This window comes from Prionailurus viverrinus, chromosome D4 (assembly GCF_022837055.1).
Source record: "Prionailurus viverrinus isolate Anna chromosome D4, UM_Priviv_1.0, whole genome shotgun sequence".
Taxonomy (NCBI): domain Eukaryota; kingdom Metazoa; phylum Chordata; class Mammalia; order Carnivora; family Felidae; genus Prionailurus; species Prionailurus viverrinus.
Window position 1 is genome coordinate 30,565,697 of NC_062573.1, and position 13,023 is coordinate 30,578,719.

Here is a 13,023-nt window from a genome sequence, read left to right on the forward strand (position 1 = left end):
CTGTATTACCCATCCCATGTTCTAGTTAGGACTAGACTATATGACCAGTTTTTAAAGTCCCCTGTGTATAGTTAATAAGTCATCCTTATTCATATTCTGGTATTCCTTTTTAATATTTTGACTTCTTGAGTTACTAAAGACAGAAAAGTATATTAAAGTCTTCTAGTCAATACCACCATTTCTGGTCGTTTCTACTTGGATTCCTTCCATCCCCACCCTACCTCTTGGATGTCAAATGCTAAGATTTGGGTTATCATAATCTTTGGTTTATGATATAGTCTCATCATTTATTGATGCTTTGATTGATTTCTTCTTAATGTGTAATAATAAGAATTTATGAAACCACCATCCCAAACAAAAACTGGGATCTTGACATTAACGTACATCTCACTGTATGGTCTCCTCTCTCACTTTGTCTCACTCCATATGAGGTAAGCATCTGAAACTCATGCCCATCATTACCTTGCTTTCCTTTTTATGTAGGTTTATTGCATCTCTCCCTCTCTGTATATTTCTTTTTGCCTATTTTGCCCATCCCCTCTGGCAACCACCACTTTGTTCTTATGAGTCTGTTCATTCATTTGTTTTGTTTTGTTTTTTTGATTCTACATATAAGTGAAATTATGTGGCATTTGTCTTTCTTGGTCTGACTTACTTCACTTAGCATAATACCCTCTAGGTTCAGCCAGGTTGTTGCAAATGGTATGATTTCTTTTTCTATGGCTGAGTAATATTGCATTGTGTATATATACACACCACATCTTTATCCATTCATCTTACCGACAGACACTTAGGTTGCTTCCGTATGTTGGCTATTATAAATAATACTGCAATTAACATAGATAGGGGTGCATATATCTTTTGAATTAATATTTTCATTAGAATTATTGGATCATTTTTATCTATTTACTTGAATTTAAAAAGGGTTTCATGTTGTCTGTAATCTTTTGGAGTTTATTCTTTTCACTTCTTGTTTCACTTTTGATGGTCTCTTGATCTGAGAAATTTTTTTCAAAGGCCCCATGATTTTCTTTCCATTTATCCTCATAGAGGGGATTTATGCTTGCCCGTATTGTCTTACAATCAAATGACTGACCTGGGATCCATCTGAAATTTTTGTTTGATAAATATTCTGATTGATTTTTAAAAATTGAGATATAGTTGACATATGACATTATATTAGTTTCAGGTGTGCAACATAATGATTTGATATTTGTACTTACATGAAATTTTACAGCAATTCCTGGTCAGGATCAAAGGCAGAGCCACAGAAAGTTATACACTGCTGTTTTGGAGACCTAACAGGCTGTGTGGAACAGGCAGGGCACTGATGTAGCTTTCCTAACTGGACCTTCATTTCATGGATGGGTGGAATCCTAGTGAAACATTCTCTGCACCAACGCTGGGTTTGCAGTGTCCACCAGGAGCAAGTTGTGGTTGGGTTGCCATGACGACCGTCCCTTGGAATGGGGCACAGAGGCAATGAGCATTCCTATGGGCCCCTTAGCTAGTTCTTTCACTTCCTTCCCAGGTTAGAACACCTTTCTGATCTTCACAGATCTTAGAAATATTGTCTACACAGATGGAAACAATAATAGTTACAGGCCATTTCACCAATAGGAGTAGACTGCTTCTTCACAAATCTAAGACTTCACACAAATCTAAGACTAACTGTATGCAGTATGTATTAACTCACACACTGATTCTAACTGCCATGGTCTGTTCTACAGAATTTGTTCTAGTCTCTACGCTTTTTTTTAAAATAAAATTTAAAAATATTATTTTTGAGAGAGAGAGAGAGAGAAAGCCAGCGGAGGAGGGGCAGAGAAAGAGGGAGACACAGAATCCAAGGCAGGCTCCAGGCTCTGTGCTGTCAGCAAAGAGCTCGATGTGGGGCTCGAACTCACAAACTGTGAGATCATGACCTGAGCTGAAGTCAGACGCTTAACTGAGTCACCCAGGTGTCCCTAGTCTCTACATTCTAATGTATACTCCAACTTAAGTTTGAACTTTCATTTTCTCAGCTTCACACTCCTTCCCCTGAGCCCCCAACCTCTGTTACTGTTCTCAGCTCTTTTCCTGTCTCCCATTCCCAACAAATTCCAACCAAACACTATGAATTGCTGTTTAGTTAGCACTTAACATAAGCATGGGCCAGTTTCTCTTTTTGTATCATCTCGTGCTACTATCTTGTCCTGTTATCTATTTTGTCCTACTCAAAGAAGAAGTAACAGTAATGTCCTCATTTTATGGATAAGAAAACTGAGGGTTAATGAGATGAATTTGGCTATGGTCCATATCTCTAGAATTTGAACTAGTTTTTTTTTTTGTTGTTTTTTGTTTTTGTTTTTATTTTTACGTATGATGCTTGGGCTCTAAGTAAAAGAAAACTTAAACTGGCCTTAACAATAATGAAATTAATTATTTCACATAAAAAGATTGGTTAAGGGGCGCCTGGGTGGCTCAGATGGTTAAGCACCTGACTCTTGATTTTGGCTCAGGTCATGATCTCATGGTTCCTGGGACTGAGCCCCTTCTAGGGCTCCTCATTGACAACACAGAGCCCCCTTGGGTGGGATTCTCTTTCTCCCCCTCTATCTGCCCCTCCCCCACTTATGCTTGCTCATTCTCTCAAAATAAATAAACATTAAAAAAAAGGTTGATTAATTCAGTAGCTCATCAAGGACCCAGGCCTTTCTACTTTACCACCCATCCTTGCTGTATTCAGGTTTTGTCCTCAGATTAGCTTTGCATTCCACAAAGTTTCATGATGCCTACCAAAGTTCTGTCATCATGTCCATATAATTTCTAGAGGCGGGAAGGGACATTATTCCTTCTTGTCCATCTCTCTTTCTCTAATTTGTCATGCATCTTTTTTTTTTTTAAGATTTTGAAAAAACATTTATTTATTTTAAGAGAGAGAGAAAGAAAGAGAGAGACAGAGAGCATGTGCACAAGCAGGGTAGCAGCGGAGAGAGAGGGAGACACAGAATCCAAAGTAGGCTCCAGGCTCCGAGCTGTCAGCACAGAGCCTGACGTGGGGCTCGAACTCATGAACTGTGAGATCATGACCTGAGCCAAAGTCAGACACTTGACTGGCCACCCAGGCACCTCTGTTATGCATCTTTTTAAACAGCATTTTACATTGCTTACTTTTCTTGGGACCCTTTCTCATCCTGGCTGACTTCCCTTTATTGTCCAGAATGCCACCAGCCCATGTCTAACTAATTGCCGGCAAGGGGACAGGATCACTATTATGGACTTAGACTAATTAAGACTCATTCCCAGGGCTGGCTCCAAGCTTCCCTGAAGTTTCTGGCTGCTCCACAGAACAGAATTAAGGTTCTGTTAGGAAGAAGGAGATGGGAGTAGGGAACAGGTACGCAGTGTGCAACCAATAGTTGGGTTGGATTCTGTTAGGGAATCCCCAAGTCCAGGTTGTTAACCTTGACACACTGTTACTTTTCTGGGCTCTCCCCTCGGTTCCCATCCCCATCTAGCGTATTTCCTTAATAGTGAGTCAAGTCCCCTACAACTCTAGCTCTAAAGGACACATTCCAAGGCTGTCTTTGCAGAACAGCAAGGAACGTGAAATGTATTCCTTGGGGCCCAGTGTTCTTGTGTAATCCCTAGGTCAGTGACATGTGTTTGGTCAGCCTGGGCACTGTCAGTTGGGTAGGGGGAAGAGCAGAGGCTCTGCCTCCTGGAAAGGTGTACTGACCTGGCCCTGACTCAGCCCCAGAGCTGAGTTCCAGTCATGCTCCCTTCTGAGATCTCCTTTATTTAAAAAATTTTTTAATTTATTTTTACTTTTTTAAATAAAAACTTTTTAATGTTTATTTATTTTTGGGAGAGAGAGATAGAGACAGAGCACAAGTGGGGGAGGGGCAGAGAGAGAGAGGGAGACACAGATCTGAAGCAGGTTCCAGGCTCTGAGCTGTCAGCACAGAGCCTGACACAAGGCTCAAACTCATGAGCTCTGAGATCATGACCTGAGCCAAAGTCAGACACTTAACCAAATGAGCCACCCGGGCACCCCTGAGATCTCTTCTTTCTGGTCTGTACTCCTCTTAGAATTCGAATTGTTTTCCCCCTCCTTTTTTTAAAATTAAAAAAAAAAAATTAAATGTTTATTTATTTTGAGAGAGAGAGAGTGAGCAGGGGAGGGAAGAGAGAAAATGTGAGCAGGCTCTGCACTGTTCGATCCCATGAACTGTGAGATCATGACCTGAGTTGAAATCAAGAGCTGGACGCTTAAAGAATTGAGCCACTCAGGTGCCTCCCCTACTTTTTTATAGTTTGTATTTATTTTGACAGAGAGGGGAGAGAGAGAGAATCTCAAGCAGGCTCCTTGCTGTGTCAGTGCAGAGCCTGACACAGGGCTTAAACCCACAAACAATGAGATCATGACCCGAGCCAAAGTTAAGAGTCGGATGGACACTTAACCAACTGAGCCACCCAGGCACCCCTTCCTTTTTTTTTTTTTTTTTTTTAAATATGCTCTGCAGCCAGTGTGGGGCTTGAACTCATAACCCTGAGACTAAGAGTTGCATGCTCTACTGACTGAGCCAGCCAGGTGCCCCCTGAATTGTTTTCTTAACAAATTCTAATTTGTTCTTAAAACCCTAGTCTTAAAAACCCAACATTACTGTCGTATCTCCTTTCCGTGACCTCCCACATTAGGAAAACCAATATCTACTGAATTTACTAACCAGTCACAGATCTCCCATATGTGTTAGAAGCTTTGAGAAAGTATTAGACAACAGGGAAGAAAATTAAGTTTTAGTAGCTGTGTGCCAGGTGCCTGGGGTAAATTCTTTCCCACACTGACTTTATCCTTAACAGCATCCTGATAGGTTGGGTTATTTTAACTTTCATGTTAGAGTTTAGGGAATTCAGGTTTAGAAGTTAAGTTGCCTGCTCACAAAAGGTAAGGTTGGCTCAAGGCCACAAGCTGTTAGGAGCGCATGACTGCGTGACCTCATGCCCATGCTCTTTCTCCTACCCTTCCCCTCTTCTGACTTCATGGTCTTTACTATTACAGAACACATTTGTATATATTAATTTTAGCCTCACAACAGTAGCAGGGTGAGTCCTAGTATCTGCATTTTGTAAATGATAGTGGGGTTCAGAGACACTAAATGACTTGCCCAAAGTCATGTGGAGTTTAGCTCTTCTGACTACAGAATGTGTGTAGGAAAGCATGGCATAATTTGTTGAATGATGATCCAGATTATGGTGGGTAATCAATAAATAATTCATCAGATTAAATTACTGAAAATAAACAATGTCACTGCTTTGAGGTCCCTAGGTTCCTTTTTCTCCCTGTGACCTCCCCTCTGGGCTTCCCTCAGAGACCTCTTTTCCCAGGAACTCTATCACCTCCAACCAAGACTCACAAAGAGTAGCACCCACATGTCTTCAGGCAGGAGGCTTAAGAAGGAAGGGTCTTCTTTTATGATAGAGCTGAGTGGACCTAACAGTTTTTGTTCTTTCCCTTCCCACCTTAGGCCTTCCTGGAATGGGGAGGCCCTACTCAGACTTTTCCCTGCCCCACTTGGCCGACTGCATTTGTTCTGGAGTAGACAAACCAGTGAGTCCCTGCTCTCCTGTTTCACTGGCCTTTGCCCTGGCAGTTATCAAACTAATGCCTCCTCCTCTCTCCTCCCCTGGCACTGCCTCCTGCCTCTGGCTCCACCCCACAGCCCTGGACACAGTACACAGAGCCCAGAGTTTGGGCTCCAAGGGAAACAAAAGGAACTGCCTGGATCCCCATGGCTATGGCCAGCACCTTCATACCAGGGCTGAACCCCCAGAACCCTCATTATATCCCAGGGTAAGACTTCTGCTTGTTTCTGGAAATAGGCATATAGGGATATGGGAATTGTGCCACTTAGATCTTGGAGGTCAAGTAGACATACTGGTATTTGGGAGGCCCAGGGCTGGGATATTTATGGTGTTTGATGGAAAAGGAAAAGCAAGGCAATAGTGGTAGCTGGGCCTGCCACAAAACTCTGTTGTTTTCTCTATGGTAACAGGGTAACAGCAAAGGGGAAGGGTTGAAAACCTAGAGAACTGAGAAATGCCTGCTCCAAATAGGCACACAGCTGAATCCAGAAAAAAAAATCAGGGCTTCAGAGGTCTCTGTGTCTATCTCTGGGGGTGATGGAGCAGAGGGAGACTGGAGGTGAGTCGGTGGGGGGGTCCTGTGCTACAGGTACACTGGACACTGCCCACTACTTCGGTTCAGCATGGGCCAGACCTATGGGCAGATGACTGGTCAGCTACTTCGAGGAGTTCCTGGCCTGGCCTGGCCCCCTGCCCATCGCACACTTCTGCCTCCCATCCGGCCTCCACCATCTCCTGAGGTTCCCAGAGGAAGACCACTTGTCAGGCGTGGACATGAAAGGCTCAGTTCCAGCATGATCCCAGGGTACACAGGTATGTATGTGTGGTCTGAATAGGTGTCCCTGTCCCAGAACATGTGCCCCAAACACTAATCGAAATCCTCCTTGCCCCCTCCCACCCAGGTTTTGTACCCCAGGCACAGTTCCTCTTTGCTAAGAACTGTAGCCAGGTCTGGGCTGAGGCTCTGAATGATTTCACTCAGTGGTCTGGGGAACAAAGGAGTCAAGAACTGCCGAAGGAAGCCAAGGAAGAAAAAGACATGGGGAAAGACCAAGAACCAAAGCCAGAGTCAGAGCTGGAGGCAGAGAAGGAGCTGGAGCCGGGGCAAGAGGCAGAACAAGTGAGACCAACAAGGCTGGAGAGAGTGCAGGGGGAGTTGGTAGTGTGACCAGGCCTAGGGGTGGCCATGAGTAGCATGACTCGGTACAGGGAGTATGGGCCTGACTGCCAGCTCCAGCTCCCAGGGAGCTTCTGGTAGAGCACAGGAGCTGAATTTGATGCCCTTATTTTTTCTCTATCAACTTCCCCTCACAAGGCTTCCCCCTATTCCATGGATGACAAAGATCCTCGCAAGTTCTTCGTGCCAGGTGAGAGGAAGTGGGTAATGATCAAAAGCATGGGGAGGCTCCCAGGAGGTCCTGACTCAGTATCCCCATCCCCCTAGGCTTCACTGGTTATGTGCCCCGGGCCCGCTTCCTCTTCGGCTCCAGCTTTCCTGTGCTCACCAACCGGGCACTGCAGGAATTTGGACAGATGTATTCAAGGGGCAGATCCCAGAAGGATCCCAAACATCTCCCCCCACTTTCTAGGACCTACCCTCAGAACCTGGGCCTGTTACCTAACTATGGGGGCTATGTGCCAGGTGAGGATAGCCCCAGAGGGAAGCTTCGGGGACCAGAGTATTTGTACGTGTGTGGCACGGGTGGAGGTGGTTTGGGGGGTTGGAACTAATAGATATGGAGGGGGGGCTTGGATCACGTGGTTCAGCTTACCACTGCGCAGAAAAGGAAACAGAGGTAGCCCACAGTGGAAGGTGGGACAAGATTTTGGAGGGCTTAGGCACTGGCTGAGAAATAAATGGCTTTTCCATGCCACCAGCTACAAGTGACAGACTGTCTTGTCCATATAGGGTATAAGTTCCAGTTCGGTCGCACGTATGGGCATCTCACCCATGATGCACTGGGCCTCAGCACCCTCCAGAAGCAGCTCCTGGTATAGGTACCTGGACTTCAGGTTCTGTCTTCCCTTTCTTCCTATCCCAGGCATCCTTTTGCAAGGAAGAGAGGTGGGCCGCAGGGTGGGGGGAGGCACAAAGAAAAATGGTTTGGAGGCCGAGCACCTTTTTTATTAATAGGTGTAATAAATAAATAAATAAATACATAAACAGAAGTCTGGGCTCCTCCTCCCTCTTCTGACCACCAGGCACTGGCCACAGCCTATTTACATTTGGGGGCTTAGGGAGCTGGCCCCAATACTGTCACCCATCCTCCTCACCACCTGGCCTAGGGAACCCTGCAAATGGGCCTCTGGTCACCTCCCTCCATAGGGACATGCTTATCTGTACCTATGGAAGGGCCAGCCCAGATGGCCGGGGAAATCCTGGCAGCCCAGTGCTGCATCCCTTCCCTCCTTTTCGGGGTGGAGGTCTGGATGAGGTCACTGGGACAGTTAACAGGGAGTAATTAATACTGAGCACAGGGATGTATGGCCCCCAGCTCTTAGTCTGCTCTCTGTGGCCAAGCCAGAAGGCTTGGGAAGGGCTCTCAGGCTCTGAGTTGGGGGTTATGAGGGTCCCTGAGGCCACCAACATGCACAAGGCCTCAGTTTTGGCTGCTTCCAGGGGTTGGACTTGGAGTTGGGGTCAAGGTCACATAGGCCAGTGGCACCAGGCCGGTGTCGGGGCCGCGGCTGCAGCGCAGCCAGTCTCCTCCAGCTGGCCCCAGCACCCGGAGGATATCTCCCTTGTGGAAGCTCAGCTGTCCAGGGCCTGTGGCCAGATGATGGCACAGTGCCTTCACCTCGCTGGGGAAACAACAAATGGAGGTCAGAGAAACCCCATCCAAACCCAAACCCAGCCCCCCAATCCTGTCTCCCAGGGCTTACCATGGAGGCTTGGAGGGCAGAGCTGGAGAGGGTGGCTCCTGCAGGCTCTCCCTGGGCTCTGGCTCCCGGCGGGCACCCACTGTCTGTGCCACTAGCTGGAACATGGACTTGTCCAGGCTCAGCCAGTCAGAGGGTAGCCTAGAAGAGAGCAGCTAGAGCTCTGGCTCTGTCTGTACCCTGGCTTAGAGAGGGTCCCCAAATCCCTCCGTCTACACTATGGGATGCTGCTCACCTGTTTGCGGGCCGGGTCTCACGCTGAGCCTTTCGGGAGCCAAAGAGGTGGCCCCACTTGATGCCCCCAGGTGAAGGTTCTGAGGCTCCTTCCTCATTTTCTGCTGAGGGGGCAGTGGACCCTTCCCTCTCCCGGCTGCGCCTCAGCTCAGCCAGCACAGAATCAGGTGGGCTCCCCATCCAGAAGGGCCAGCCCCTATCCCGGCCAAGGGTCTCCTCAGGGGCAGGGCAGGCCTCCGCCCCCTCGACTACTCCCTCTCGAGGGGGTGGCCCCCCACTTCCTGACCCTTTCTTTTTCTCACTGCTGCTACTGCTGCCACCACGGGGGAACCTAGAGCACTCAGCTGAGCCATCGATGTAGACCTGGGAACTCTGCATGAGCTGGTACCACCAGCCGGCCTGCCCGCCTCGGGCCCACCTGCCACGCCCTGGGCCCCCAGCTGCCTCTGCCACCTCTTCTGTCTCCTCTTCCTCTTCATCCTCTCCACCTTCTGAGGCACCCACACCCTTCACCCGCTCCCCATGGACTGCCCTGTCCGTGTCTCCAGGGCCCTCCTGGCCCCGAGCCCGGGCCAGCTGCAATGTTGAGTGGGCGGAGAGCAGTAGGTCCTGGGACACCCGCAGCAGCTCCTTGTGCTGCCGCTGCTGCTGCCCACTTTGCAGCAGCCGGTGCTGGAACAGCAAGTCAAGGCTGAAGGGCAGCAGGGCCAGGGGCTGTAGCAGCAGCAGCAGCTCCTCAAAGAGGCTAGGGCACACAGTGTGTGCTGCACTCAGGAAGCCCCACGGCTGGTAGTGGGTCTGGATGATATCTAGGGGAGAAAGAGAGAGGCCTGAGCCACACAGAGAAGCACAGCCTGGCCTGGGGTGGGCCTTTAAGAAGCAGCCCTGGCAGAGCCACCGCATATGGCCACACAGGCTGCGTACTGTGCCCTCAGATGCACTCCAGTGGAAACGATGCCACCTCAAGTTGTGCAGGTCGCGACCTCCAAACCCTAAGTGGCAGCCCCAAGTTCAGAGTGGAGGTGTTGGGGTTCCTAGCCACCCTGACTTCCACACTGCCTGAGTATCCTGCTGACTCCAAGGCTCTAACACAAGTAGAAGCTGGGGGAAGTTTTGGGCAGAAGCCCCGGCTTTGAGGATGAAAGTTTGTGGGGTTCCCTCCCCACCTCTAGAATCTGTAAAGAGCTGTGCCTCCCTCTTTGAGCCTCTGAGGTCTGGCCTATATTGAGTTTGCAAGAGAGAACAGTGTTCTGGGCATTACCTTCGTGGTTATAGAGGTGGTTAAACCAGAACTCCAGGGACCGGATGCTGTAGGGAAATAGGTGAAGAGAGTTGAATCTTGTGTGGGTATAGCCAGATGATAAGGTACAAAGGAGATGGACATCAGGTCAGACATAGAGCAGAGGTATAGGCTGAACACACCCCTTCTATGGCTACCTGGTTCATTTCATGTAATCTAGTTCTGGAAAGTCAGCGGGGACGTTGGGAGGGGGTGAACATGTGATTCACAAGCCAATTTCTTCCCTCTAGAAAGGAGTTGGCTTGCATAGGACCCAAGAAGTCAGGGCAGCTACTGAGTGAGAGTACAGGGTACACATCCCCAAGGGGATGGCCTGGGCCCATACTTGAGAAAGAAAGATACTAGGATGTGGATCTCAAGATGGATTTACGGGCAGGCAGGATTTGGAAGTAGTGCTGGAATGGAGTGGATCAAAGTTTACAATATCCAAAGAACCAGATTAATTTCCAAATAAGCCAGATTATGGATTAAAAACCAGATTAAAAGCAAATGACCATGTTGGTGATCAGTGCCAGGGGGTTGTGGGTGTGGTGGGAAACCAGTGACCTACTGAGAGAGGCTATAGCTAGATGGGAGTGGTGAGGGAAGGAGGAAGGTGAGCCTGAGCCCTGGCCACAGATCCTGTGGATCCACCTGACTGTCTCAGTCGAGGGAGTTGGTTCCTCAGAAGTGGCGGAGCCTAGGGGAGAGGGCTGGTGGTTTGCAGCTCTTGTTGCCCCACACACTCACTTGAGCAGGCCAAGAATGAAGGCGTTGAAACGCATGGTGTGACTGGTGAGCTCTGGGAATTGGCTGACTTTGTTGTAGAGGCCATGCAGGACCTTGGTAGACGGGCCTGAGAGGAAGCCAGAGTTAGCAGTCACATGTCCAGTCTCTGGAACCTTAATCTCAGCCTGGAGTCCCCATTTGCCACCCAGCACTTACCCAGCTGTGTGGAAGCCTCAACCACACTCCACGGCATGTTCTTACGTTGCCCAATGATGACATCTAGCACAAAGGCCTTGAGCCCATCCTCCAGCACAGCCTGGACCGCAGGGCACAAGTACTTCAGAACCAGGTGGCCCACATTGGGGCTCACAGAACTATTCCCCAGCTTTGCCTGTGGATGCAGTAGACAAGTACAGAGAATCATTTGAGGCCTGACCTTGGTCCTTTCTGACTCTCTTAGGCCTGAGCATGCTTCTCTTGAGATCCCCATCCCGAAGCTCCCAACTCTGGGTTCTTGGTGCAAGAGAGCAGGAGGAAGTGGTCGCACAGAATGGGTGAGGGTCAGCCGGGTAGAGCTCAGCTCTTCAGTTTCTTGCCTACCTTCACCCCAGGATCCCGGCTTGTGCCAAAATGGGCCACAATGAGGTCCACAGCAGTGTTAACTGCTTTCACCAGCCCTGCAAGTAAGAATTTGATGTGTGACAGGTTCCTAAGCAAGTCCCTGGGCAACGTGGCTGAAACGGAGCCCTCTGTGGAGAGAGGGAGGGGCTTCCACTCTTTCTCTCTGTCTCTGCACACGGATCTCAGTCTCACCGAGGACCAGTCCCTGGCCCCTTCTTGTTTTTGCCCAGTTCTCAAGCCCTGCACTGCTTTCACCACCAGTGGATCCATCTCACCAACTGCATCTTCAAGACCTTCTTACTCCATATCCTAGATCAATCTAACTATTCATCTTCTCTGCTATGAGAAACCAGGCTAGTGGCTGCTGGAGAAAGTCCGGGGCCACTCATAACAGTGATCGACAAGGGCACTTCTTGGATGTGCGTCTCGTGGTACGCTCTGCTATCCTTTCACATTGCCAAATCTTTACCCCTCTTCTCAAGCCCTTGATTCTACTTCACCTAGAGAACAGAGGTGACTGGTCATGAATTCCACATCCCTGTCCATCCAAAAGACCTAACTACATTCTACCTAACCTCCCCCAGGGCCCACTCACTCTCCATCTTGTTCAAGGTTCTTCCCTCTTCCTAGGTTTGAATCTCCCACTCTTCCTCTGCAAGGGACCTTAGCTTCATCTTTATTCCTTCTCACAGGCTCCTTCCCTTCAGCCCACAATGATGTTCAGTTCTTTTTGCATCATCTCATTGAAGCAGCTCTCTTAGTCCAGTGGTCCCTTATTTGCTAAATAGCTTAGTAGATGTCACCATTATGCTTACCGAAGCTGTTAGTCCCTGTAGTACTTGAACTGTCCCCAAGAGCACATGGCCATTTATTTATGGCAAAGTCTCCCTCACTATACGTAGCTCTCCAAGGCAAGAGACTGAAGCCCGATTCTTAAGCATCTGATAAATGACCCTTGCGTGCTCATGCACACACACCATACACAATACACAGACTTCTACCTCTTGCCCCAATTCCTGTGCTAATTCTTTCCTAGCATGTGGAGTTCTAACATAGGGAAATAATCTGGAAGACTAGACAGTAGGGCAATGGGCACAAATAGGCACTGACAACAGAATTCCTGGCCTGAGCTGGGGGTAATATTCACCTTTTTTCTGAAGTAGGTCAATGGAAATGGCCTCTGAGTTGCCATCTGGGGACAGACAAAACTCAGCTGGAGGCTTCTCAGTCAAGGAAAAGGGGTCTTGGAAGTCAGGGCAGGTCAGTGGTAATGGCTTTACTACTTGACCTGCAAAGAAGAGAAAAATCAGTCTCAAGCAACTCTCCTAAGAGTTGCAGCTGGGTTCTGTGTTCCTTTGGGGACTGACCCCTTCTCCAGCCCTGCCAAGCTGTGGTAGAGCCTGCTCTGGGTATACTGGGGACCTGGGCCACACACCATTCATCCGGCAGTTCAGATGGCCAGCAGCACTGAAGGAGCCAGGGAATTCAAAGATGGGGTTCCTTCGGGCCAGTCGAGCTTCCTGCGGCCTTCGGTCTAGGCTCCCTGACAATCCAGGTGGCCCTAGTGGGTTCTTCCTCCTGTATTCCCGCCACTTGAGTGCTTGAGGGGACAGGTGGTTGGCTGAAAGCAGAACAGATTAGCAGAAGAGACA

At 48.7% G+C, this 13,023-nt stretch overlaps 2 protein-coding genes across 8 annotated transcripts in view; one reads left to right on the forward strand and one right to left on the reverse strand.

The window, feature by feature from the left end:
• Positions 1-5,714: 5,714 nt before the first annotated feature.
• Positions 5,715-8,032, forward strand: FAM166B (family with sequence similarity 166 member B). Of its 4 annotated transcripts, none has more exons than XM_047830353.1 (6): positions 5,715-5,836; positions 6,218-6,441; positions 6,531-6,748; positions 6,944-6,995; positions 7,073-7,270; positions 7,538-7,764. In XM_047830353.1, exons 1-6 carry the CDS (start codon positions 5,775-5,777, stop codon positions 7,624-7,626), a joined length of 843 nt encoding a protein of 280 aa, XP_047686309.1. In that variant the 5' UTR covers positions 5,715-5,774; the 3' UTR covers positions 7,627-7,764. The 4 variants fall into 4 exon arrangements, with proteins under 4 accessions (XP_047686309.1, XP_047686310.1, XP_047686312.1 ...); XM_047830354.1 differs by having other exon boundaries at positions 5,722-5,836; positions 7,218-7,270; positions 7,538-8,032; XM_047830356.1 differs by having other exon boundaries at positions 5,722-5,836; positions 6,531-6,783; positions 6,944-6,994; positions 7,140-7,270.
• The window catches only part of RUSC2 (RUN and SH3 domain containing 2), a 67,734-nt gene continuing 62,472 nt past the window's right edge, over positions 7,762-13,023 (reverse strand). For 3 of the 4 annotated variants that reach the window (XM_047830350.1, XM_047830352.1, XM_047830351.1), the window contains exons 4-12: positions 12,807-12,992; positions 12,519-12,659; positions 11,351-11,427; positions 10,967-11,141; positions 10,772-10,877; positions 10,004-10,050; positions 8,744-9,551; positions 8,512-8,649; positions 7,762-8,430 (exon numbers count right to left, since the gene is read on the reverse strand). In XM_047830350.1, coding sequence (XP_047686306.1) covers positions 8,229-8,430; positions 8,512-8,649; positions 8,744-9,551; positions 10,004-10,050; positions 10,772-10,877; positions 10,967-11,141; positions 11,351-11,427; positions 12,519-12,659; positions 12,807-12,992 — 1,880 coding nt within the window. In that variant the 3' untranslated portion in view covers positions 7,762-8,228. Of the gene's footprint in view, positions 8,431-8,511; positions 8,664-8,743; positions 9,552-10,003; positions 10,051-10,771; positions 10,878-10,966; positions 11,142-11,350; positions 11,428-12,518; positions 12,660-12,806; positions 12,993-13,023 lie in introns of all 4 variants that reach the window. The other variant, XR_007146343.1, reaches the window with a different exon arrangement.

Coding starts and splice junctions, on each gene's coding strand:
- FAM166B (XM_047830353.1), top strand. CDS start 5,775: ATGGCTATGGCCAGCACCTTCATACCAGGGCTGAACCCCCAGAACCCT. Junction 6,442..6,530: donor CATGATCCCAGGGTACACAG/GTATGTATGTGT, acceptor CCTCCCACCCAG/GTTTTGTACCCCAGGCACAG. Junction 6,996..7,072: donor TCGCAAGTTCTTCGTGCCAG/GTGAGAGGAAGT, acceptor CCATCCCCCTAG/GCTTCACTGGTTATGTGCCC.